We start from the raw sequence: 27,962 nt of genomic DNA on the forward strand, positions 1-27,962 counted from the left end.
TGAACAGCCAACTGATTTTAAAAGAAGCAACCAAAAGGTTCACCAATAAAAACCATGAACTAATAAAATGGCAGAATTTGAGCACTGCTACGAAGCATGCTATAAGCATGTCTGCTACAAGCCAGGAGAAAAAGTAGAAAACTGATACACCAGCCATTGCAGCTAAAAACAAAACTTCAATTAAAAGTATCCTTAATCGTCCTCGACAGAAGCATGGAATGTGCATATTGTATCTATTTAGGCTCTCATATGGTCTCCATCAGAACTGTGGTGTCTAAATGCCTGAAGTGCTACTCTACTTTAAATAAAGGAAATAAACATTTTTACAATAATGACAAACCACATAAAGTGCATTCACTTGAAATTTTAAACATGTAAAGGAACTAAGAATACTTAAAATAAACTGCTATTCCAAGGCCTCAGTACCAACACTGTCTGATCTTGCAGTCTTTTCCACACATAGAACTATCATTGAAGTTAAAGGGGTACTGTGTGCCAACGGAACTGGAAGATCAGGATTTGAAATGTTATTAGTTGTGAAACATTTTTTCACAAACACCTGGCTTCACCATTAGAGAGCATTTTACAAACCAAGTTTAGAAACAATCTGTTTATGCTCTTTCATGGTTTTGTTTAAATATTAAACAATTCAGATCTTATTGTTAAACCAATATTAGAACTTGCTGGAAACTGGAAGTCTTTTACATTGGAGTCCACACAGCTCTTGTGTCAAACATGAAGTCATCTTCCAGCATTAAAACCATATTACTGCTAACAGTAATGGCAGTGACAACTACGGCTAGTCAAAAGTCTGTTTTCCTCTCATTACCTGTGATGAGAAGTGCTATCATCTGACATGAGCAAAATGGGTGCAATATCCTTTTAAGGATTACCTTAAATCTAATTTCATAGCCTGGACTTAATTCAGATCTGCAATTCTCACTGAAGTGTGATTCTGTACTAAAAAGTTACTAACCATGACAGTGTGGGGTTCTGTAGACATTGTGTCTCATTGGTTTTCATATCAGATTCACTCAGTCTGCAAGTGAAAATTGTTTTTTCAAACAGCCCCACACACTCATCCTGGGCCCTGACAGCACCACCAGTAATATAGATCTGAGGGCCAAATTGTATCCTCAGCCATGCCTGTGTCACCCCATTGTCTTCAGATCATGCCCTTAGTAACATTTATGGAAGACCTCAAAAGGCAAACGACTGCGGAGACAGGGCTAGTAGCTGTAGGTGTCATTGTCAAGCACTTTACAAACAACTAGTTAATTCTCACAACTGTCTTGTGAGGCATGGAAGTAGTATTATCCTGCTTTTACAGGTGGGTAACTGAGGCAGAAATGTTTGAAGTCAACAGGAACTGCAGGTTGCTCTGCACCTCTAAAATCACAATGTTTTTATTTCATTAACTAAATATCGGTTTAAGTTAAATATCATTACATGCCTAACTTTGGGCACCCAAGTTCAAAAATATTAGCCGTAAGTGCTTTCTCAGAAATTCCTGCCTCCCAGTCTCATCGGTAGACAATCCATCTCAGGAGGCTGCAGAACTGTTGCATGAACCTCTCAGTAATTTTGTATCTTGTATTATGATGGCTGGTTGTGCATTCCATTATCAGGACCCTCGCTGCTGAAATGACTTGCTCTGGTATATGTCTGATCCATTTGAGACCCATGAATTAAATCTGCTGATTAAATAGCTAATAGCAATGCATGCATTGCTAATAGATTCCCATGAGCATCTCTTCCAGCTACCTCTTTTTAATGTTAACATGGTGATCCAAACTAGAATCCAGATTGAGATTCAATCAGGCATTTCTTCCTCTGTTTGAAATCCTGCTGTGATGTTGATTCGTCACAGATTGACAGTTTTACATACCATCAGATTAGTCACACTATAAATATGAGAACACTCCATATTGACTCTGTACATAGTGCAATGTTGCCAACACTTCCTGACTTCTACACGTCAGTTTCTTTTCCATATGCCAGCTGTTTCCCAAACGTTGAAACAGATCTTTCTTCTGAATTCGACTTTATTGTTCCTGCATATCCTTCAGTTACGTATTGCATAGTAGGCTTCTGATTGGCAACTGGAAGACAAATGCATATTTGTTGATGTCTTTGTATAGACTGAGGGGTTATTTTGATGGAAATTCATTCTGGCTACAACATTACTGATAAATCCAAAAAAGAGATGGTTTATAGATATTACAGTGATAGGAGCTCTAGCAATTTTTAAGAGTGATTGAGCTTGTGGTCAAGAAAATAATTGGTTCTTTCTACTAAAGCTGGTTGAAATACTTAAAATTTTGCAATAAAATCTTTCCCCTTTTTTGACAAAAATGTTTGATTTTTTTTCCGCCTCCCTCATTTTTTCTACCAATTATGGAGCTGATGAAAGTTTGTCAAATGTAAGGTTGACATTTATTTAAAAAAAAAAAAAAAAATTTAATTCAAAAGTGTTTGCAAATTTCCCTCCCTTTTTCGACTAGTCTGACTTTTTAGCCATAAAGCTGCATGTGTTTATATAGATTCTAATGGTACAGTAGGAACACACTTTACAGCAAGGTGTCCCACAGAGTTTTAAAATGCAGCCCACAGCTGGCTCTTCCTGTAACTACAGAGAGAGGACAAAGCTGATGAAGTGCAGGTGTGTTTTGCTGATGAAATCAGCAAACAAGCAATTTCTGATAATCTAACAAAGGTACAAGTCCCACCAAATATTGCATGTGTGCATATTTATTTAATAAAAACATGTAAATATTCATACATCTTAATGCCAAGGGGAGCATTACAATCATCTAGTCTCACTTCCTGCATAACAGGAGACAAGGAACCTTACCCAATAATTTCTGCAGTGAGCCCATGATTTATGTTTGAACTGTAGCATAGACTTTAGAAAGACACCAGTCTTGACTTAAAGACTCCAAGTCATGGAGTATCCATCATGTCTCTAGAGAAGGTGTGCCCCTTAGATTCACAGCAAGTTACCAAGGAAGATCTTGGTGTCTTGAAATTTGGGTAGCCCCTGCTTTGCAGCATTTTACCACCTGCAATGTTTTGGTAAAGGCAAGGTCTCATCTCCTTGCCCTCCCTTATCTTTCACACTTCGTCACCTCCAAATAACTAATAATGAGTTTAGAGGTGAGCATTTGTCATTTATAATATTTGTGAACATGAACATCTAATAAAAAACAAATAAAGGCTGCAATTTTTAAAGACACGTATGGGAGTTAGGTACCCAGCTCTCTGAATTCCAATGGGATTTGTACAATTAATTATTAGACTCCTTCAAAAAACCAAATCAAAAGCTTTAAGCATAAATGTAATCTGTAATGAGTTTCCCAATTATGGTGAATGTGAGAGATGGTTAAAAATGGTCATATGTCTGCAGTGGGCATTGGGCCTATTGAGAAGGTTTGACTAAACTATATGATTGAAGCTTAAGATTTGCAGTTTGCAAATCTTTCCTAAACAATGAGGTTGGCTTGAACCTGGTCGGGTTGAAGTCAGTAGCAAAACTCTGATTTCAATGGGATCTTCAATGGCCTGGGATCGTGGTGGTAGCTTACCTTGTCCATTCTTCTCAGGGGCTTGATTGTCTTCATTAGACCTGGATTTGTAACTCTCCAGTGTCTGCTCTGAAGTGTCATTTTCTGTGCAGATAACAAATGCAAATAAGAAGTTGCAGCTTTTTTCATACATTTGCCCACCCTGCTATTCCTGCATGACCAAATACTGAACTAGAAGAATATCCAGTGGTAAAAGGGCAATTCAGTCTTCATGTCCATTCAATAGTTGGACTGCCAAAAAGGAGCTGATTTGTGCCAATCCTCTTGTCCATTGAGGTTTGGCCTGAGACCACCAACCATTTCCCCTTGGATCCTGAACAATGGTTTGTAATAACTTTCAGTCACCACTGACACAGGCTTGATTTTAACCAATGACCTAGATATGATAGGATCCCATATCCTGTTACCAGTCCCCTCAACTATCCAGTCCCTCACACCCATCCTAAACATAGACATTACTGGAGATTTAGATTGTGTGATCACTCACCTCTCTTCCAGACTCCATGTGCTTTTTGCAGCTTCCTCATGAAGAGCAGGACGATGATGAGCATCACAAAAATGAGAACCGCTACCAGGACTGGCAACAAAACACTTGTTTGCTTTCGTCTGATTCCTTCAGAATTAAGATCTGTTTATATAAAAAAATTTTTTAATATAGTTAGGTAGCTACTATCTGCGATGTTTAGCTAATAAGGTGAGGACTGTCAATTAGAGAGATTGCCACATGATCAGTTAGGAATACCAAGGCCTGTTCATCAGAAATAAAGGAGCTGACAATGTGAGATCATTTTTAAGCCTAATGATTAGATTGTTCTTCAAGTTTGTATTTGAGAACATACTGGCCACAAAAGGGGCAAGTTGACAATACTGGAGACTAGTTTCAGGCTCTCTGAGCCAAAATCCACTGTAGTCTTTTCATTGAGTTTAGTATAGTTTATCAGAGAAGAAATACATAGGAAACAGCAATGTAAACTTCCCCATCGTTGACATGGAGGAGCCAGGACACATTTTCTGCTTGTGTAAAAATGGGAAAAACTCCACTGAAGTCAGTGGACCAGCAAAGAATTTAGCCCAATGCCTTTAGATGCTAATATTGTTTTTGATCTCCATGGGCCCCTATGAGATTCTCCATGGGTCTCCTATGAGATTCTTAACAAGGGCAACCCTATAGTGTCCTTCATGGTGGGTTTGGTGATGTAGACACTTGGCTGCTGGTAACCAGGCTGACTTCAGGAAGGCCCATTTCATATTTAGTATTAACAAGAACTTACTGATGGTGGCATTACAATTCAGAGTTGTTTCTTCATGGCTTATTGATGGTTCTTCTGTCCCAGAGGTTTCTTCTGCAATGGTCACATTTAATGTCGTTTCAGATCCTGTAGAAATGAAAAGTGTTTCTCTGATTAGCCCAATCACAGTCACCCAGATTATTTACACTTTGCTGTATTAATTCAACATTTAATGATTCCAAGGAATATGTATATGGGCCGGCTAGTTTAAATTGGGATAGCAATAGTGATTTCAATGGAGCTATGTTGATTTACATGAGTTGAAGATCTGGCTCTGTATTCTTTAGGTGGTATTAATTATAAAACTGAGGATTTCTATCCTCGCGACAGTGTAGAAGGATCAAGCAATTAAGCCTCAAAATAGCTCTCGTAGGTTTGCAAGTGTTGTTTCTGTTTTACACTTGAGGAAACTGAAAAACAGCAAGTTAAGTGAGTTGGCCAACATTACAGTGTGATCCAGTGTTACAAGTTAGTTTAGAATTTGAGTTCCTGGCTCCCAGCCCCGTGTTCAATTCATTAGATTACCATAAAAAGAACAGGAGTACTTGTGGCACCTTAGAGACTAACAAATTTATTAGAGCATAAGCTTTAATAAATTTGTTAGTCTCTAAGGTGCCACAAGTACTCCTGTTCTTTTTGCGGATACAGACTAACACGGCTTCTACTCTGAAACCTGTCATTAGATTACCATGTTATTCCATCATTAAGAAATTTACCAGTGGGGATGTTGGAGTTTTGAGTTGATTGTTCATTGCTTATTGCTGGTACATCTGTAACAGATGTTTCTTCTGTGATGTTCAAAGTTCTTTCTGGCTCTGTAGAAGTAGAAAATATTTTGACTTCCGTATCCCTTTCAGTAGTCTGATCAGAAACCCAAACTATGGACACTCAACAAAAATTCTGCCTTACTAAGTCAGTATTTCAGGTCTCTGACAATGTGTTTTGTGGAAACTCTTAGCTACAGTCCTAATAAATGCTGTTTAAGGCTGGAGTTTTCAGAAGTGCCTTAGGGCCAAACTTTGATGTTCTTACTCAAAACAAATGGATATAAAACTGGCCATCAGGAACTTTAGACTTTAAATTAGATGAAGGTTTCTAACCATAAGAAGTTCTGGAATAGCCTTCCAAGGGGAGCAGTGGAGGCAAAAGACATATCTGGCTTCAAGACTAAGCTTGATAAGTTTATGGAAGGGATGGTATGATGGGATAGCCTAATTCTGGCAATTAATTTATCTTTGATCATTAGCAGTAAATATGCCCAATGGCCTGTGATGGGACACTAGCTAGGGTGGGATCTGAGTTACTACAGAGAATTCTTTCCTGGGTGTCTGGCTTAGGGTGACCAGACAGCAAGTGTGAAAAATCGGAACAGGGTGGTGGGTAATAGGTTCCTATATATGAAAAAGCTCCAAATATTGGGACTGTCCCTATAAAATCGGGACATCTGGTCACCCTAGACTCTGGCTGGTAAGTCTTGCCCACATGCTCAGGGAATTTTCCTCCAGGGCAGATTGGCAGAGGCCCTGGGGGTTTTTTCACCTTCCTCTGCAGTGTGGGGCACGGGTCACTTGCTGGAGGAATCTCTGCACCTCGAAGTCTTTAAACCATGAGTTGAGGACTTCAATAGCTCAGACATAGGTCAGGGGTTTGTTACAGGAGTGGGTGGCTGAGATTCTGTGGCCTGCTTTGTGCAGGAGGTCAGACTAGAAGATCATAATGGTTCCTTCTGACCTTAAAGTCTATGAGTCTGAGTTCTTTCTCACACCTTACTCATGTAAACTCCCGCTGAAGACAAGACATCGTATTCTTTAGCTAATATTAATTATAACAATACTTAGACTTTTCCACCTTCAAAGCACTGTACAACACCCGCTGTAGCTGAGTCTCAAATGCCCAACAGGTGAACATTAATGATCCCCATTTTACAATATGGGAACCAGAATCAGAGGCTGATGTTTTCTAAATCATGACGGCATTTGGATGCTTGGTAGGAACTGGACATGGAAATTCCTGAAGCAGCTTTGAAAAGTCTCAGTGGAGCCCTTAAATGACTTGCCCAAGGTAATGCAATAAATCAGCGGTAGACCCCAGATTAGAACTGGGACGTCCCTGCCTCCCAGCCCTGTTCACTAAAGCACATGGCTGCTTAGCTTACAAGGACATTCATTAGCACACATACCAATGGTGCTGTTTGCATTCTGAGTGGCTGATTCACTACTTGTTGCTGGTGCTTCTGTACTAGAATTTTCCTCATTTACTGTTAGTGTTACTTTTGACCCTGAAGAAATGAAAAGAGAAATGTTTTCTTATACACAAAGATAACTGTACATTCACAGTATAAATTAAACTCACGTTTGTAAAACAAAATTGGTCTATATGCTGTGTCAATCTATGACATTACACATACAGTGGGAGATTTTCAAAGGCAAGGATTCTCTAAGATGTTTAGATGCCTAACTTCTATGAAATTAATGGGAATTAGGCAACTAAATACCTTTGAGGATCTGGGCCAAATTGCATTGGTGTAAAAAAAAAAAATAAATAAACGTTAACTGACTAATTTCCATTTCCAAATCTCTTCCATAAAATAACTATGCATAGCCAGAGAGACCCCTTTAAAGATTGGAAAGTCTCTCACTGTCAAACAATTCATAGTTTATATAGTGGTAATGAAGCTCCTTCCGCCCTCTTTATATCTGGGGACAATCCTGCTGTTATCACTTGAATAATTTTACAGTTTAAGCCTTAAAGTGTGTTGACCATGCTTATTTCCTGTCAGCCTGTGGCACAGTGCCACCTAGTGCATCCATAGGGATAGGTATTAATAAAATCATAGCATGCATTGATGGAACTATGACAATTTATACCACCCGAGGACCTGCCCCCATATGTTTGTCTTCACTACAAAGAGAGAAGTAGAGAGGGCAATCTCCCTCTATGATGGATGCAATTCTAAAATGCTCACCTGTGTGTAACAACTATTGTGTTTTGTGTTTCAAGAATCGTTGCAACAGCTGGAATATAAATTTGTTCTCAGCGGCATTTCCATCTGCTCTACACATGACATTTTAACAAATTGCCTTAATGTCATTAAGAAAAAAAAAATGTACTTACAAATAGTTATGTTGGCTGGTAGTTCCCTCTGCTGGGTAGGTATTGCTGGTAAGCTGGTACTAGATGGCTTCTCAGGTACAGTGGTAAGAAAGTTTGGTTGGCTGGATCCTAAAGGAATAACCACCAAACAAGACATGAAAAGCGGAAGACATATTTTAGAAATAAACCCAACCCAGAAAGATGGAATCCAGATCTGAAATTTCCCAAGCTCCAGATATATTTGGCTCTAGGTTTTGATATGGGGCCAGCTATCCATTTTTTCCCCAAAATGATATGAAATAAACAAAAAGCGAATTTAAAATTCTTCCCAGTAGAGTGCAGAGGATTTTGAGAGAAGATGGTGTTAATATTTGGATTGGCTTTGTAGCAATCACTGGAAAAGAAGAACCCAATTCTGAACACAATGCAAGTAGTATTCTGTATTATCCCTGAGTATTCTTTTGCAGCCCATATTCTGGGCAAAAGAACTTTACAAATAATTTTATATGATTTATTTCACAATCATGTAGACACATATAAATAACAAACAACCAACATTGGTCAAACTGTTTGTTTGGCCATGATAACCTTTCCCCACTAAGCCCCAGATTGCCTTAATTCAGCACTACTCTACAGTTTATAGTGTTTAATTAACAACAGTGAAAAGAGTTTAAAATATGGAACCTACCAACAGTTGTCTGAGAAGAAAAAACTTCCTGTTGGGTACTTGTTGCTAGAGATATGCTCCCAGGTGATGTCTGTATTATAGACTGCAGGGTAGCTTCTGTGGATTCTAATGGAATAACCAATGCATTAAAGAGAGAACTGTGATAAATGATATTAACGAATTTTTTTTTTAAACCAGTAGCTTTTTATTATTGTACTTACCCATATAATCCTGAGGCTGCTCAGAGGTCCTCGTGCTTATTTCGAACACATTTGGAGCTGAGCCTGTAGTAGTCGCTGGAAAATAATAATAATAATAATAATTGGAATTTCCCTAGTTTCTTTCATCTGAAGCTCTCCAAGCATTTTACAAGCGTTAACTGAATCTAACAGTATGTATGGGAGGTAAATAAGTATTAGGCCCATTTTACAGATGGTAAACAGAGGTACAAGGAGCAGCAGTCCGGTGGCACCTTAAAGACTCACAGATTTATTTGGGCATAAAGGTTTTTTTTAACCCACAAAAGCTTATGACCAAATAAATTTGTTAGTCTTTAAGGTGCCACTGGACTCCTCGTTGTTTTGTGGATACAGACTAACACAGCTACCCCTCTGATACTTAAGGAGCAGAAGTGAATGTTCCAATGTAACACAGGAACCCAGGACTCCCGCTGACTTTAGCGGGCTTTGGATCAGGTTCACGGTGAGTAAGAGGCAGAGATGGTAGTAGAACCTAGGAAGCCAGTTCCAAGTCCCTTCTTTAACCACGGGAGAGTACCGTCTTCCAAAACCAGACACTGAAGAGACCTTGTTCTCTGAATAAAGCAACAGAGGGTCCCGTGGCACCTGAAGAAGTGAGGTTCTTACCCATGAAAGCTTATGCTCCCAATTCTTCTGTTAGTCTTAAAGGTGCCACAGGACCCTCTGTTGCTTTTTACAGATTCAGACTAACATGGCTACCCCTCTGATACTTGTTCTCTGAATGGTAGACCACACCTTCAGTTAGGCATCTATATCTATGCAAAGAAATAACAGAGTAATTCAATGTGGCCTAGTGGATGGGGGCCCTGTTTTAGGACTCAAGAGATCTAGGTTCGAGTCCTAGCTTTATCACTGGTTTGTTGGGTGACTTTGCTACTGTGCCTCAGTTTCCCCATGAGTAAAAGGGGGTTGATAATACTGATGTGTGTTGCAACAGGCTTTGAGATCTATTCATGAAAGTCACTATACAAGAGAGCGGTATTATTCTTCAAGCTCAAATGTTAAAAGGAATCACCACCAGTCAACCAATGCTTAAATAAAAGCTGTTCTTACTGAAATTTTCAAACTGGAAAGATACAGTCAATCTTTCTCCTCGTAGGGTTTCATGACGAATGACACAACTTGCTGTTGAATCTCGGTTGTATGCATGGACTACGAGACTGCTGCTTGTGTTGCATTTCTTTCCATCGTGTTCAAACTGGTGTTTGATGTCACCTAAGTAGCCATTTGAAGAAAACATTTAACTGCTTAGCCGTCAAAAACAATTTAATGAAAAACCTTCCAGTCACAAATCTGCTTTACTTTTGGTCTGCTAAATCAACACATGAATGCCATTTACACATTGTGTAAATAGATCACAGCAGAGCCCACACAGAGCAAAGTCATGTTTTTGACAGCATCGCTTAGTTCCTATCTACACACTACCATGCACTGAAAAAAAACCTACGTTCTGTTCTACTTCACTATAGCAGAATTCACTATAAGCATATAAGCAAGTTCCACACCATTATGGGTAGTGTGCTCACACGAGCACCTCTGATCTCTCCTGAATGGAATCAACTGGGTCATAGGCATATACTGCTAAAGGGCTTTAAACTCAAGAGATAAGGGCCTATAACTTTGAAGCAGGACAAGGATCTGAGTTTTAGTTCTGCAGTCAACACAGAGATCTGAGTGCAGCATTGTCACCACAGTGAAGTTCCCAGATAGCTTTGTTACCATATTCACACAGATCACAGTTGTTAAATCTACAAATATATACTATGCATGCCCAATATTTGCACATACGATAATTCCTGATACAGCAGTTTTAATTTTTAAAGCACTGTATTAATCCTCCCATCAACCCTGTGATGTCGCTTTCATCATCCTTATTTTATAGCAGGGGAAAGAGACACAAAGAGATTAAGTGACTTGCCTAAAGTCATCTAGTAAACTAATGGGACAGCCAGACTGAGAACACAAGCATTTCTGACCCCCAGTTTGCTGTTATTAGATGATGTTACCTCTTTATTAACAATGCCATGTGGAAAAACAAGGTTGTAGTTAATGATGTAAAGGAATAAATAACTAAATTCTAAATGTGTGTGCTAAATCAGTTCTTTTCAAATTTTTCACAATAATCTCAAATGGCATTTTCTATTGTAGGCATTAATGTCTTGAAATCTATTCACAGTATCTGTCAATTGCTAAGACAAGTGATCATTAATACTTTGAGCCTAGAATCTCTTCCTAGAGCTAGCGTTCCCTCTTAACTCTGTATTTATAATTTTCAACCAGAGAAATTCCTTGGTTCTAGCCTTCTTGAAAGAAGGAGATAAATTTTATCACCCAACAAAATTAATTTTTTTCCATTCAAAACTATAATCCATTTAATTTGCATGTACTGCAAACAGATGAGAGAATTCATCATCCTTCTTTAATATCAAATTCTGCATTATAAAACTCTATTCAGGTATCAAACAAAAAAGCCTGGAACAATATGGATCCTTAGTTACACAACTACATTTCCCAGATGCCCATGTGATTTAAGGTCAAAGGGCACATTGCATCAGGTATAAAATGCTCCAGCTTGGGGCCCACCCCTCTTATATAAAGCTCCAAACTGCCAAGAGAGCACATAGGTAAGCAGCAGTTTTTAAGTTCTCCAGACCTCAGTATTGCACGCACAAATGCATAATCAGATTAACAAACTAAGAAAGGTACATTACTTTGAAATAATGCAGCAGTTATGCAAGATATAAAAGACCTCTCTGGGTTGCATGGTGTAACATTGTCCATATAATCTACATCTTTATTACTTAGGATGCACAACTCCTAATCCCCCAAGCTTCCTTTAAAATAAGGAACTCAGAAAACATATTTTACCAAGATTATAGGTGAAGACTTGCAAGCTTTGCTTCATGACCCAAAATACAAATACAATTTTCACTTCATGTTCCAAAATAGCAAGTAAAGTAGAGAGGAAACCATTAACACCTATTCTTTCATATTTATCCCCCACATACTGAAAGTGACCTGCATTTCCTCTTGCATGCGTTGCAGCTCCCGCTAGCAAGGCAGTTATTATTGGATCACAATATTTAGAACCGTTGTTTAAACCACACAAGTAAATTCAAACTAGCTCCTTACTCTCCCTTTAGATACAAGTGCTCAGAGCTCTACCAGGGAAAACAGATCTTCATTAACTGACATTAGAAGGCATTTGGTGGGTTGAGTGCCAGGAACCAGGATCTGAGTTCCAATGTTGGCTTTTATGGGGTTGTTGTTTGGGCTTGAGCGAGTCACTCAAGGGCAGATAGTGCAACCTTCAGTAAGCAATGGAACTACTGGCATGGGTAAGTGCTATATTCAGTGTGAAAAGGGGATTCAGAATCTGGCTCTTAATCTCTGTATTCCTCAGCTCCCCACCTAGAAAATGGGGTTAGTCACAGAGGTGGTTTGAAGATTAACTACTATGTCTGTGCTGTGAAAACTGTGCAACTGTTAGTTGTCCTGAGTCAACCCCCTCCCTTTAAAAAGAGGTCTTTAGCACTTGTATCCAGTTCTCAGGTCTCCCATACACAGGTGCTGAGACCTTTCCAAACTGGACTAGTGCTGGTTCAGTGGCATTTGTACAGTACATTAATGGCTGATAAGAATATTCCCAACAAACAAATACCACTTAGTGGCCATTTAAAACTCACCATAGACTTCCAGCCCATTATTTAGCAGCCATGTAATCTGAGGAGGGGGCTTACTTCCCTGGGTGAAGCAGCTCAGTACAACCTTTTCTTCTTTGCCATTGGTTCTAATATCTGATACTTCCAACTGTGGCTTGGAGGGAGCAGCTGTAACAAAGAGATACATGATGAGATTAGGCTCTTACAGTCTTGTGCAGTCAGCCTTATGATTGGTTGCATGTACCTCACCCCATATTATTATTTCTTTCAATTAAGGCCGCACCTCAAGGCCCCAGCCAGGATTAGGGCTCCATGTTGCTTGGCACTATACAACGGCATATGACGATGCAGTTCCTAACCCTAAAAACTGGACATGTCTGCCTGATTCCTTCCCTGGCCCCATCACTGGTTAGAGCAGCATACAGAGGTGGTCCTAACTTGCACCAGCTGGCAACAGTTTCCAAGAGATTGTTCCCCAGCTGAGCATAGCTAGAGCACAGTGTGTTGTGACTATGCCTCTTTCTCCCCCAGACATTCCCTTTTCCCTGTGTTGGGGATGAAGTGTAGCAGGGACGGTGTCTCTGTATTCACTGGGAACACCTCCACACTAGAACCTCCCCAGCAAAGAAGCGAGGGCCAGATTCCATCCTGCACTGCCCAAGGACAGAGAGAGGGGGCAGAGAATTTGGCCGACCATCCACACCGAGCTGCATTTAGGGTACTTTATTTACTCACTGTACTTCAGACTTTTAAGACTAATACTCTAGGCTCCCTACCACTATCTTACTGGTGACTTTCTCTGTTGGCCACTGTCATTCCCAGCTTCCCATTCAGTTCTGTAGCTCTAGCCTATGATGGAACGGAGGCTGCGCCACAAGGCAGCTTTGCAGTCAATCACAGCATTAAGTAGGAGAAATCAGTGCCCCAGTGTTTTGTGAAGCCCAAAGGCATTCTGGCAAGCTAGTACAAGGGCCCAGAAAGCTTAAGAAGCACTAATCTCTTCTAATCAAGTAATGCAGTTATCTGTGAACCCCTAAAGGAATTTATCCTTCTTTCCACTGGCTGCCCTCCTCCTTCCCTATTCTATATCCTTCACAGAAGTTATCACTTCATGGTGTTGCCCCTTCTATCTCTCCAATACACTGTAAGAAAGATAGGGTATAAAATATGTATTAATTAAGCAACTGCTTAACTGATTACCCATATCTATTACCTTAAAAAAAATTTCAACTGCTTCACTAAAGAAAAGGACTCGAGTTGAATTTAATTGTATAGAGCTGTAGTAACTTAACAGCAACCAGTAGTATAGGATTTGAGGGGCTCAACAAGAATGTTGGGGATCCAGTGGATATAATGTACTTAAATTTTCAGAAAGCCTTTGACAAGGTCCCTATCCAAAGGCTCTTAAGCAAAGTAAGCTGTCATGGGATAAGAGGGAAGGTCCTCTCGTGGATCAGTAACTGGTTAAAAGACAGGAAACAAAGGGTAGGAATAAATGGTCAGTTTTGAGATTGGAGAGAGATTAATAGTGGTGTCCCTCAGGAGTCTGTACTGGGACCAGTCCTATTCAACATATTCATAAATGATCTGGAGAAAGGGGTAAACAGTGAGGTGGCAAAATTTGCAGATGATACAAAACTACTCAAGATAGTCAAGTCCCAGGCAGACTGCAAAGAGCTACAAAAGGATCTCACAAAACTGGGTGACTGGGCCACAAAATGGCAGATGAAATTCAATGTTGATAAATGCAAAGTAATGCACATTGGAAAACATAATCCCAACTATACACATAAAATGATGGGGTCTAAATTAGCTGTTACCACTCAAGAAAGAGATCTTGGAGTCATTGTGGATAGTTCTCTGAAAACATCCACTCAATGTGCAGCTGCAGTCAAAAAAATGAACAGAGTGTTGGGAATAATTAAGAAAGGGATAGCTAATAAGACAAAATATCATATTGCCTCTGTATAAATCCATGGTACACCCACATCTTGAATACTGTGTGCAGATGTGGTCACACCATCTCAAAAAAGATATATTGGAATTGGAAAGGTTCAGGAAAGAGTAACAAAAATTATTAGGGATATAGAATAGCTGCCATATGAGGAGAGATTAATAAGACTCGGACTTTTCAGCTTGGAAAAGAGATGACTAATGGGGGATATGATTGAGGTCTATAAAATCATGACTGGTGTGGAGAAAGTAAATAAGGAAGTGTTATTTACTCCTTCTCATAACACAAGAACTAGGGGTTACCAAATTAAATTAATAGGCAGCAAGTTTAAAACAAACAAAAGAAAGTATTTTTTTCACACAATGCAGTCAGTCTGTGGAACTCTTTGCCAGATGATGTTGTGAAGGCCAAGACTATAACAGGGTTCAAAAAAGAACTAGATAAGTTCATGGAGGATAGGTCCATCAATGGCTATTAGCCAGGATGCGCAAGTATGGTGTCCCTAGCCTCTGTTTGCCAGAATCTGGGAATGGGTGATGGGATGGATCACTTGATGTTTACCTGTTCTGTTCATTCCCTCTGGGGCACCTGGCATTGGGGCATTGGCCACTGTCGGAGGACAGGATACTGGGCTAGATGGACCTTTGGTCTGACCCAGTATGGCCGTTCTTATGTTCTTATATAAAGCAACAAAAAAATAGCATTGAACTATGATTTGGCTAACAAACTAGAAAAAGGGTTCATATAACTATTTATGTTTTCAGAATCAAACTACATAACCACAATAGAGAATAACACTTATACTCAATCACTATCTTGGGAAGGTTACCTTGTTTAAATTTTGACTAAGAGTCTCTCAGAATAGGGCCTCACTTGTGCCAATTGGTTATCAACTCCAGTGTTGTGAACACAACAGAGGAAATACAATACAAAGCTAGATCACAAAGTAATTTGGTTAATTACTTACATATCAATTCACCAAAGTAGTCAACGCTTTTAACCTACTTCACCACAAATTATATTAACCCCAGAATCTGGCTAACACTCCTAACTAACATAAACTCTGCATTTATGACAAACTGTATAGACTGAGTGCTGTTCAAGAAGCTTGCACACTTGATCTCATTTTATGTCTGTATACACCGAGAACTTGAAAAGCAGTATGAAACCATTAACTGTTGTAGACACATATGCAGCAGTCTGTAATCTTGGGTAACAGTAATTTGTTCAGTTTCAAATCTATGTTATAACAATCTTGACTGGAACCTATTACAAAATAAGGAAACACATTGCAACTCTGTGACCATCTTTAAAGTATACGGGAGCATGTACACTTCTTTAATAATTAGGTGTCCAGTTTCAGGAAGTGGTAAATTGACTGTTTTGCAATGTGACCCAAAAGAAAGTCTGTGTGTTGCTTATCACCAGATCTTTGCTCAGCTGTTAGCTTTCAGCTCAGATATCTCCACAGCAGGAGTTGACCATGTGTAAATAGGCGGAGCAAAAAATGGACATGACTATAGTCTTTTCCTGGTCTGCTAGTGGGTAACCTGAGTAGTTGGAAAATAGAAAGAGATAGGTGATAACTAAGAGGACTCCTAGGTGGCCAGCCCAGGAACTCAGTTCTTCCTCCTTCCAGGTGTCTTTGGCTTTCAGGAAGTGATGTGCTGAAGGAGACAGGCTATTTTATCCTATTTTTGCTGGGTGGTCCAACTTTGTTCCTCTTCTTGGAGGTTCTGGGTGTGGCTCAATCAGATGGTGATCAATACTTCTCAAGATTCTAAATGTCCAGCCAAAATGAAAGTTGTCCTCTCTCACCATTCAATCAGAGAATGACATGTTAGCTGAATTCTCCCAGTGGACTTGAGTTTTCCAGTCTCTTTGTGCAATACATTTTCTCACTCCAGCTTATATGAAAAAAGGTCATAACTTTGGTGCATCCATTTTGGGACATATCTTGAGCATCAGCTGGTTTGCCTGAGCCACCAACATAGCAACCAAATCACTTTTCATGGGCCCCTTTGTGGTGTATCCCTTGGCCTACTTAGCAGTTACTCAGGGTGCAGTTTCTCTATCAACACTTAGTTAGTTGCTGAGATGTTCAGTTTAAGGTTCATATAACGTACACAGAGTCTCTCCATAGCCTTTGATGCTTTTCAAACTTCTTTTAATAGTTCGTTATACAATACAATGTCACTTCAAGAACGGTTATTCTTCAACAGGCTAGTAGACCTGTATAAATCTTCTGCTTTTGTTCCTTTTAACAACAATCGTGAAATCTTGGTATGTATGCTGAGCTGAGTCTTTGCATTATGAATCAAATAGTTACATTTCTGGCTATTCCACCCTGTGGTCAAGTGTCCTTATAAACATACTATTTGATTTCAGTTCCTTGTATTCACTGCCTCTTTTAGCACAAGCATATTTCACTAACTTGGTAGCATAAGCATATTTGATTGCAAGCATTAGCCTGACTTCCTCAGTTTATCACTTAAAGTAAAAACAAATCAATATGACCACAGTCCCTTTCTTTCCTAAAAGCATTGCCCATGAGGTAAACCCTGTCATTAAAAAGAACAGGAGTACTTGTGGCACCTTGGAGACTAACAAATTTATTAGAGCATAAGCTTTCGTGGACTACAGCTTATGCTCTAATAAATTTGTTAGTCTCTAAGGTGCCACAAGTACTCCTGTTCTTTTTGCGGATACAGACTAACACGGCTGCTACTCTGAAACCTGTCATTAAAGTTGATAATATTTTGCCCAATATGGTGCCACTTATAGTTGACTTCCCTCTTATGCACATTTGAATAATACAATTATAGTTCATTAAGTTCCCTATTTGGCAACTCTATTTGGCATATTATATAATATTTTCACTTTTGATATGCATTTAATTTTTAACTCATTCACAGACAAGGAACAGGGGAGCTCTTGTTACCGGTACCAGCAGTACGCTCTTGTGAAAGGCTGCTCCAATTCTGCATTTCCTCAGCCTGTTGAAGAAATCTAGCTGTGAGGCATTGGATTTTTATTCTCTTAGCCCTCTGTTCTATCATTTCTAAAAGGTCTTGATACCTGGGCAATTCTTGAATAGAACTCATTCTATTAACTCATCAACTCATGAGTTAATAACTCATAACGTTGGGGCCTTAGTTACTACAACACGGCCTCTTAAACATATTACAAAAGAATACAGTAAAATGGGATAGCCTTCATTCAGAAATAAAAGCAAAGGAGGAGCTTGGATTTTATTAGAAACCTATGGAAATTTAGCTTCTCTAATGGAACTCACCTAAGACAGTAACATTCACTTTCTTGGTTTTGACTGGTGTGTCATAGTAGAAGCATGTGTATGTGCCTTCATCCTGTACTGTGACATTAGAGAGGCTGATCGATAATTTATTTTTTGAATAGTGGATAAGCTTGTATCTCTGATCTTTTAAACCTGTAAGTGAAAAAAGAATGGTATAGTAAGTGCATTGGTACATACGAGCGATATGGGTAACCAAAGTGATAACAGGTGAGATTGGCTTTGTTCATCAGGTGTGAATGACATTCTTTTTCATTCATTTGCTCTCAGTGTTTAATGAACAATTCTAGTGCTAATCATTCCTAGCTGGATCTATAGCAATACATTAAAAATAGTGCACATGAGGGGGAAGGGAGGTCATAACATTTCCTGTGTGTTTCAAAGCTCAGAAAGAAGTTTGGTTTGAGAGGCAGGTGGGTCTTGTGGGTAAAACATTCTTCTTGCACTCAGGAAACTACAGTTCAGTCCCTGGCTCTGCCACAGACTTCCTGTGTGACTTCGTGCAAATCTCTTTGCCTCAGTTTCCCATCTGTCAAATGGGGCTAATGTTAATTATTTATATTGCAGTAGCACTTAGAGGCCCCCAACCTAGACTGGGGCCTTATTGTACTAGGTGTTGTACAGACACGCAGTAGGACATGTCTTTGCTCCAATGAGTTTAAAGTTTAAAGAGATAAGACAGACAAAGGGTGGAAGGGTAAATAGAGGCACAGAGAGCTGAAGTGCTTTGCCCAAGGCCATGCAGCAGGCAGAACTGGGAATAGAACCAGGCTAGTGCACCATCCATTAAACCACACTGCCTCCTCTTAGACTTCCTTGCCTCACAGAGGAGGGTTGTGAGACTAAATTCATTGATGTTGGTTTATGGGGGTTCTCAAGATACTAATGGAATTTGGGTCCTGGGGCAGGTAAATGTCAGCAAATGTTTGGAGAATTACGAAGAGGCAGCATGGAAGGAGCTGTACCATGATCTAGTGCATGTAGGATAGGGTTAGGACTCCAGAGAGTGGGGATCTATTCCCCTCTTAGAGACAGACTCATGGTGTGGCTTTATGCACCATCTCGCCATGATGGGCCTGTTTCCCAATCTGCAAAAGGGGGGTGGAATTATGTAATGCTCCACATCCATAAATCTTGAAGTATTAATGAGTTGTCTGATCCTCTAATCCTAGTTTGGCCTAAATAGTTGCCCTTTAATGAGATACCTTCCTGGAATATCCAGATCTCTCAGCAGATTAATATCTCTTTGGGCTTCCAAGACACTCCTAAACTCTTTCCCCTGTGTGACCCATGGGAATCTTGGGATTGAGTCGAGCAGGTCACATCAGCTCTCCCGCTGGCAACTCATGGGAGGGACATAAAGGGGGGCACATGACCTCCCCATGTGACTCCTCTCTGCTCCCAGCCTGGGCCTCCGTGCTGTCCCTGTCCCCTCCCCATCCCATGTTATGGGTGGGAGGGGTCTGTCCTCCTGCTGCGCAGGATACCAATTTCAGGCCTTCCACGCAGTTGCGTCTCCTGGGGTCTGTACAGCCCCACTGGAGGACAGGGCTGGGGGCAGTACCCGTACAGCCACGCCGGAGGAACTGCTGGCGTGGGGACCCACGTTCTGCTCCTTTTGCTGCTGCGGTTCCCTGCTGAATGTGCCCCCACCCCCAGTTGTTTGGGGAGGGGCACTTTTTGCCCTCCCCCCTCTCCTTCCAACCGGCGACGCCTTTGCTCACCGCAATCACAACACAGAAACTAACAGCCTGCCTTTAAAGTGAACTGAAATTGAGGAAATGGGCCATCCATTGGGGGAGACTAAAGGACCTCAGAAACTTCTTTTTTTTTTTTTTTTTTTTTTTTAGCTGAGGCTTTTTAAGGCTTTAAAAATATTTAGGCGAGTGATGGAATCACAGGTGTTTTAATTTCTGGACTAAATATGAAAGAAAAATAATGTTCAGATCACTGTTGTGTGTAAGCTAGCTGGTTAGTCATGTTTAATTTTTTGCCATATGGAATAAGAAAATGATTTGTTAAGCTGTGTGTCACATTGCTTCTTTGAACAGAGACTTATGGTGATAAGATTGAGAACGCAAATGCCCACATATGGCATAAAATTTTGTTTCTCCACTAACATGGAAAAAAGGCAAAAATATGGTGCTTCAGACACATCAAGTACTTTACAAACACTAATCCTTGTGTTCAATATCACTTCAATATTATACACCCTGTAAGGAGATTATCACATGCCTTTGCAGAGGAATAGACTGTGGGTCAAACCCTTGGCTAGTGCAATATCCCTAGGTGCTGGAACTAGGGGGGCTGCCACATCCCCTGGCTTGAAGTGGTTTCCATTCTATCCAGGGTTTACAGTTTGGTTCAATGGTTCTCAGAACCCCCACTACACAAATTGTTCCAGCAGACCTGACAATATCAGTGTAGTTTCACTGACTTCAATGAAGTCATGTAGATTGACACCAGCCAAAGATTTGGGTTTATAGACTCTTGGTATGATCTTCCATCCTAACCTACTATTACACCTCTTTGAGATTGGTAAATTGAATTGGACAAAATTTTCAAAAGCATATACGTGATTTAGGAGCTGGGCTAATAATAATGATGATGATAATATCAATATTTTAAAAGTTCACCATGTATTCCATTTGCAAATGTTTGCAAAATTTATTGACTAAATTATCTGGCAAATGTATTTGTCAGATTATTTATTCAATACAATTTTGCAGTTATCCACTCAGCAATCATATTGATGATGATTTGAGCTGAAATTCTCAAAGGGACCCATTAGGTGTTGGGGACTCAGTTCATGCTGAATTTCAATGGGAGTTGGGTGCCAGATTCTCTTTGAAAAATCCCTGTTGTTTTTAGTGCACCTAGCAGCCCTAAGAGTGATGAGGGTCCACTATACTATGCTCTGTAAGACAGACAGTCCCTGCCCCACAGAACTCACAATCTAGGAGTGACAAGATGGCACTGGGGGACAGACAGGTGTGGGGTGGAGGACAAGGTTGCAGTCAACATGGGTGTGTTCACATCAGTTAGCTGTCTCCATTGTATAGCACTCACCAGCTTCTTATCAAACAGGTGCTTTTTTAATAAGTTAAAAACCAATGTGCATTCTAATCAAGGAACACTTTGAACCTTCTTTCTCAGCTAAATCAGACACAATCTACAGCACGCGTAGGTCCTTTCACTCAGTGGTGGGTTTTTGAGCTGGTGTTAGTTGTAAATACAGTTTATTCCCTGAGGCCCCATTTACAAACCACTCTGGTGGGGTTTCCATTTAATCAGCTTCCTGTAGGAAAGCGACTGACTGTACAAGAGCTCTAAGTGGTGGGCCTGTAGGTGAGTCAGATCTTACAGTAGGTGGGAGATTGGAAAGACCACCGATGACTGACCCCTCTCCTACCAAATGGAAAGTAACATGGGTGCAGGTTTTGACACTTACCTCGGTGGCTTTTTAGAAAAATAACAAACCCCCGAGGGTTTGACCACTCCAAGGCAGATTCGTGGTCTCCGGTGAAATCACACTGTAGGCTTAAATCCTGCCCCTCCTCCACAGTGACACTTTCAGTGTGAACCTCTTGAAAATCCCCTGCCAGAGAAAAACAGTTGTGAAATGCGATGTGAGGCAAACTGAGAGCATTCATTTTTCAAAAAGGCTTGTCTGCGAGGGGAAATTTACCAGCATAACTCTACTGGTATAATTGTACATTTATACCAATATAACTCCCCATGTAGACACTCTTGTTCTAGAATAAGTGTCCACTAGGAGTTATACTGGTAAATTTCCCCCCGTAGACAAGCCCCAAGAGTGAATCTCATGCCAACAAGAGGCGCTGGCTCGACAGACCTAGGGAGTGAACTCCTCTATCCCCAGAACAAGGACAGGATGGACAATGGCATCTCACGCTTCCCTGTACCGCAAATGTGCCGCTCTATCTAATTTAGGTACCTCTATGGTCTTCATCTGCCATAGGTATCTGGGCACCTCACAGTTATTAATATATATATTTATCCTCCCAGCATCACTGTAAGGCAAGGAAGTGCTATTATCCCCATTTTGAAGGTAGGGTGCTAAGGCACAAAGACACTCAGGTCCAGATTCAAAGGTATTTAGGTGCCTAAGTTCCATTGAAATCAATTTCCTAAATACCTTTGAGGATCTTGGCCTCAATGTCTGTGGCAGAACTCAGAACCCAACTCAAGTCTCCAGAGTCTTAGCCTGCAGCCTTAATCCCACGGCCATCTCTCCACAGCCCTCCCATAGGTGGCCTGAAGTCCCTCTATGGATGAGAAGAGGGTTCAGCGCAAGGACCCATTTGATCTTTGGAAGCTCTGCTGAGACTCCCAACACTTGTGGTGGTGGTTTTGTGATGTTGTGCACCTGCCCACCACAACTGGACCCCTCAATTTATTTCACACAAGCCATCAAAGAGCCAGAAATAGGTGGATTTGATGAATAAGCGCTCCATGCATTTAAACACACAGTGGTTTTTAGTTACCAGCCTGGGCCAGATTTGAACAAATGACTCAAAGGTCAAAGCACTGTCTTGCAATTACCCGTCATTGTGCCTGATTTTCAGAAGTGGTGATCTCACAACTCCAGTTGAATGGGTGCTCAGCACCTCTGAAAATCAATCCTTTTATATTCAAATGTCTAGATCAGGAGCGGGCAAACTGTTTGGCCTGAGGGCCGCATCAGGTTTTGTAAATTGTATGGCGGGCCAGCTAGGGGAGGAAGTCACGGCCCAGCCCCTACTTCCTATCTGACCCCCCCCAGGACTCCTGCCCCATCCAATGCCCCCATTCCCTGTCCCTGAGTGCCCCCGTACTCCCACTGCCCCATCCAACCCCTCCTCTCATTCCTGACGGCCCTCCCCCCGGGACCCCTGCCACCATCCAACTCCCCCATTCCCTGTCCCTGAGTGCCCCCGTTCCCCTGCCGCCCCATCCAACCCCTCCTCTCATTCCTGACGGCCCTTCCCCCAGGATCCTTGTCCCCATTCAACCCCTTATTCCTCCTGACCCCTATCCACACCCCCGCCCCCCAACCACCACCCTGAACGAGCGAGCTGAGGCTGTGGGCGAGGAGGAACAGCAAGGGAGGGGCCGGGGATAGCCTCCCGGGCCAGGAGCTCGGGAGTCAGGCAGGACTGTCCCGCAGGCTGGATGTGGCCCGCGGGCCGTAGTTTGCCCACCCCTGGTCTAGATCTTCAGTTGCAGTAAATTGGTACGGCGCTCCATTAAAGTCAGGATCTGGCCTAACATATGTAACTAAAAAGTTACATTCTCCCAGCTCATTTTACAGTGAAGCAATAAAGTACGTTCCTCTTTCCAGCCAGAATTGATCACGCTGAGATATATAATGCACTTTGTGAAAATGTTTTATGGCCTTAAATTATTTTTGGCCTCCTCCAAACAAACATGCGTTGGAGAAATTACGAACAGCAGTAACTGTGCCAGAGCTAAGTAAATAGGCAGTTAAGGGAATTTATTTTTCAATCAGTTTTTCTTTTTAAGGTAGCTGCCTACAGCAAGTTGCTTGCCAGAGTGTGGGAGCGCTGAACCTTTGGGGCAGTGGGTCTGCCTTGGTTGCACAAATAGGAAGCATTTCATTTTTTTAAAAGAACCAAAAATGGCAATCTTAGGTTCTTGCTACTAAAGTCAACAGGAGGTTTTTTACTGAGTTCAGTGACAGCAGGATTGGGCTTGCTGTAGGGAAGGTGGTAGACATGGAGGTCTGTAGCCACGTCCCCCTCCATGTCCTTACTCATCTCCCACCCCGGGAGTGGCAGAGGGAAATGGTTAGCCGTGTAGCTGGGAGCTCTCATGGAAAGCAAACTTCGTCCCCAGGGTAGGTCACTGTAAATTGAGCTGGATACACACCCAAGGCTTCAGTTGTTGGTATCAATGTGGCCCTCACTGTCTGATCTATAGGGTCCATAAAGCTGCAAACTCTCATGGTACTTGAGCATTTTGCTGTCTACCCTGGCCAGAACCAGGAAGCACAGAGGTTGTCCTTTTGTATGAAGGAGTGACTCATCCAATACAAACCAATTGTCCATCCTCACTTAACAGCCCTATTAGTCATTGATCATAAAAAGAAACCGTGGGGCTGATTCTTCTCGTGCTTATATTGTTTTACCCCCGTGAAATTCCATTGACTTAGTGGAGTTACTCCTGATTCTCACCAGTGTAAGTGAGGGGAGGCCTGTGGTGATGCTCTAGTTCAAGCACAGCAACTGGATTTGAAGCCGTAATAAATTCAGGGAAGTCCTTGACCTGTGTGCAGAAGGTCAGACTAGATGATCACAATGGTCCCTTGTGGCCACAGAATCTATAAATCGGGATGTGTTTGTAAATTCTAATTCTTTCCAATTCAGTGGTCAACCCATTATTCAGCACCATAATGACACGTTGGCAAATCATTCAGTTCATGTCATTCAACAGAGGTGATTTTTTTTGCTGCCGAATTTACATTCCTAATTATAATGACCGGGGCCGTTTTATGGACGCCTTTGTAGGAGACAAGCAGATAGTGACAACCATGAATATGTTGTGCTTCCGTTAGCCATTTTAATGCCTCTGCAGGGCACAGAGACCAAAATTACCCCAATGAAAGTGACGTGAAAAATTATGATTGAGGAAGAAGTTGATTTGGTTGGTGTTTCTCCCATAGATGGCTCTTTGCTGGCAATCTATGTTCTATTTAAGTGGGTCAGCCTTATATTTGTTTATGTTTGATACCATCTCCCAGTATTAAATTGTTTTTGAAACAAAAAAGGATCCATTATATGAGGGAAACAACAATAAGCTAGTTTTTCAGGTTTCATGACACTTAGAAGTGGTTGCCCCAGACTCAATGGCAAAAGAAAACATTCCTTTTGTGAGCCCTCCGTAGTTCCATCTATAAAGATGTGCATTACCAGGTTCATCTTGTTAGTGTAGCTGAGGTAGCCTTGTCTGTGGTTTTCCACAGGGCCTTTCTGCATCTTTACTATTTCCTGTCACTGACACTGGCGTGGGGGGTCTGTCAGCTCACACTCTTTGAAGTGAGAGAAACCAGACTCTAAATAGGAAAGCACGTTTAAAAAAAAAAAGACTAAACCCCAGAACTGAACACACACAGACTTTCCATCTGAGACTGGGATGTCCACCAGCCATGACTCATGGGCCGAATTTCCTTCCTTCTCCGGGGGCAGTGTTGCCCTGTTCCTCCAGCACAGCGGTCCTAAAGCCATTGTAGCTGGTCACAAAAGGGTCATCATAATATAGGGAGATAATCATCTGATACCTCCTGATACTTGACATAATATAGGGAGATACTCATCTTGTTCCACTCCCTATGGACAGCGTAGGGGATGAAGTCAGGGTTATTTCTGTGCTCCATTGATCCCCAGTTGCTCTAATGACCCCATTGAGCCACTGGAACCTGGAGGAAATTAGAGCAGCCTCTAGGCTGTGCTGAATTATTCCATGGGAGTAGCCAACTCAGGATTGCAGGGAGGAGTGGAGATTTGACCAGCTTCCCTTCCTTGAGTTGTCCCAAGTGCTCCTCAACCACAGACAAGGACTGAGACCTGTCTCTAAACGGAAGTGAACAATGGCATTGTTTGGGTTTTCAGATGACTGGGCATCGCAGATCATTCACGTTCTGCACAGTATCTCCTTAGAGGGTTCCTTTGAGTAACCAGTGACCAGATCATGTCTCTTCTACCTCCATGAATGGGGCGAGGAGGACAGAAACCCCAGTGGCATAACGGAGAGTGCGGCTGCAGGGGATGGGAGGCCCTTTCTGCAGCATTGTCCTCCCTTCACCCAGCCCCATGGAAACTCATCCATGAGGATTTGGATCTGCAGGTGGGAGAAAGCGGGGCTGGTGGGAAGGTGATGGTAGTGTCTGCACGTTGTTCCGTCACCCTCTCCCACTCGCTGAACCATGAATATCTCAGCCTGTGTTAATGCTGCCTGAGGCAGTGTTATCTTATTTGCTTCCACCTATGGAACTCTTCTTTTCTGGCGGACGTTCTTAATGCACTGGCTGGTGGGGAATCTCTGACTGCCCTATCCCATCAGAATTGCACTATGCTCCATAGAGGTGTTGGGAATCAAGTTACCTTATTAAAGTAAAATCTATAGGCATACTGGGACCAAATTTCACAACAGCCCCAATGCTGGGGTAATGTGAATTTATTCAGGCATCATGAAATGCCCTTCATTCCTGTCGTCCTCCCAACCCTGACGCAAACACACTCAGCTGTGGCTCAGAATTGCATATATTTATTGATGTAAAATTTGTTGATTACTTTTGAGGATGGGAAGGGGTGAATCTGGTAGCCAGTTTCAATGGCTCATCACCCCAGCCACCTGGGCCTTGGCAGCTACACCTTTGAGAAGCCCAGTGTATATCCCTAGGCCAGGTCCCTGGCTACAACCTGGCTACAAGCTCTGTCTCCATGACCATCCCATTTCCCAGTTCCATGGAACAACGCAGAGAGCGTACACTGTAGTACAATACATTCCTCCTCCTGGGGAAAACTGGAGAGCACGAGGCAGCAGGACTGGGATGAATGGAGCAGCTCACGTCTCTGAGCTATTGTTTCAGACTGTCTGCAGACTCATACAGAAATCTCAATGGTTTACAACTCAGTTCATGTTTTCAACATTATCTTTACAACCATCAGACTAGAAATACCATTAACAAAGAAATGAACAGTGAGATTCTACAGCAAGGAGTGAATTTTGTGGCAGATTTAATAACTGCAGAATACAGGGGGTCCTGCCTATGACTGGTTTGATTGTACAGTAGAACGTCCCTAATTTACACTGACATCTGGGAAGCTTATTGTATTCACAACGGGATTTTTGCAAATTAGAGTACAGTGGTTGGCCCGAAAAGCTGGTCAATTGCCTTAGATAATAACTTAATACTATGATCTCAGGATTCGCTGTATTCCCTGGGTTTTCCCTAGAGTAAGTCTATGGAACACTGCAAATATCAAAATAACCATATCCATTTAATTTAAGATTAAAATGACCAGTTTTAAAGGTGACCACTTAGTTAACAAACACAAGCAATAAGATATACCCCATCCCAGGGATGATGTAACGTAAAGTGTACTTTGTCTGTTTACTTTAATCTGGACTCGGATTCACAATACACTCCTATAGTAGTATATTTTGCACTATTACCAAAGTCTCAGGAAATGAGACCTTACTGCAATTTCTTCTCTTAAATCATTGTAAAGAAGTGGGGCGAGACTATCCTTTTGGGGTTCATACTGCAGGCAGTGCCAAAATCATGCAAGGATCAGGAATGTCACCTGTAAGTGTCCTTCAGTGTGAATTGTTAACTTGCATGGGCCTTTGTTTGTTTAAATCTGGTCACTATTTGACATGTCCACAGGCAATCCTTGCACACATGCTGATGTGTGTGAGTGATGAGGCGCAGGTTAGCAACATATGTAAACAGGGCTACATCCTGTAGCAGGAATAATAATACTGAACATTTATATAGTGCGCTGTTTTCAAAGCACTCTCTAAACATTAACAAGGCTAGGTTACCCTTCCAGCACACCTGGAAGGTAGCTGCCATTAGCCCTATTTTACAGATGGGCAAACGGAGATAGAGAGATGTAAGTCATGTAAGGCTATTTTGTGAGTCAGGATCAGAACTAGGATGAGAATCCAGCAGTTCCTGGCTCTCTGTCCTCTACGCTGTGTTTCCAAGGCTTATAAGGCAAATGATTGTCATTAGGTTTAACAATTAATTGGAATTGGGTGGCCCTTAGGTGACAGAAGATCCTGTTGAAAGGCTTGGTGGCAATAGTGCAATGCAGCTAATAATAAAAAGCACTTTGGCATGTGGTGCAGTGAAGTTCTGTAAACAAAATAATTCCATTTAAGAGCTTTTAAGACAGTTAAACAATGTCGCTTACCTTGCAGTGGTAACAAAGCCATGAGACAGAGCACGGTGGTGAGATTCATGTTGTCTGATGTAAACGTAGCCTGTCTCTGTCTGCTATGCTGCACAAACTTCCTCTTCGCTTTAGAAGTGCAGACTTACAGTTGGTTCCTTTTCAACGGGGTGGGGAGTGGGGTTACCATGACTTCATCAGCGCTGAGGTCACTCCC

General features: G+C 41.5%; 1 protein-coding gene across 1 annotated transcript; it reads right to left on the reverse strand.

Moving 5' to 3' along the window:
• On the reverse strand, positions 1 to 27,870 carry CRTAM (cytotoxic and regulatory T cell molecule). Its single transcript, XM_034754631.1, has 14 exons — positions 27,767 to 27,870; positions 21,274 to 21,420; positions 17,805 to 17,957; positions 12,580 to 12,723; positions 9,947 to 10,108; positions 8,855 to 8,929; positions 8,655 to 8,759; positions 7,988 to 8,095; positions 7,053 to 7,151; positions 5,590 to 5,688; positions 4,856 to 4,960; positions 4,072 to 4,212; positions 3,585 to 3,668; positions 1 to 2,102 (listed from the first exon to the last, which is right to left on the reverse strand). The coding sequence occupies exons 1-14, from the start codon at positions 27,813 to 27,815 to the stop codon at positions 1,972 to 1,974; spliced, it is 1,602 nt and encodes a 533-aa protein (XP_034610522.1). The 5' UTR covers positions 27,816 to 27,870; the 3' UTR covers positions 1 to 1,971.
• Positions 27,871 to 27,962: the final 92 nt, after the last annotated feature.

Source organism: Trachemys scripta, chromosome 21, assembly GCF_013100865.1.
Source record: "Trachemys scripta elegans isolate TJP31775 chromosome 21, CAS_Tse_1.0, whole genome shotgun sequence".
NCBI classification, from domain to species: domain Eukaryota; kingdom Metazoa; phylum Chordata; order Testudines; family Emydidae; genus Trachemys; species Trachemys scripta.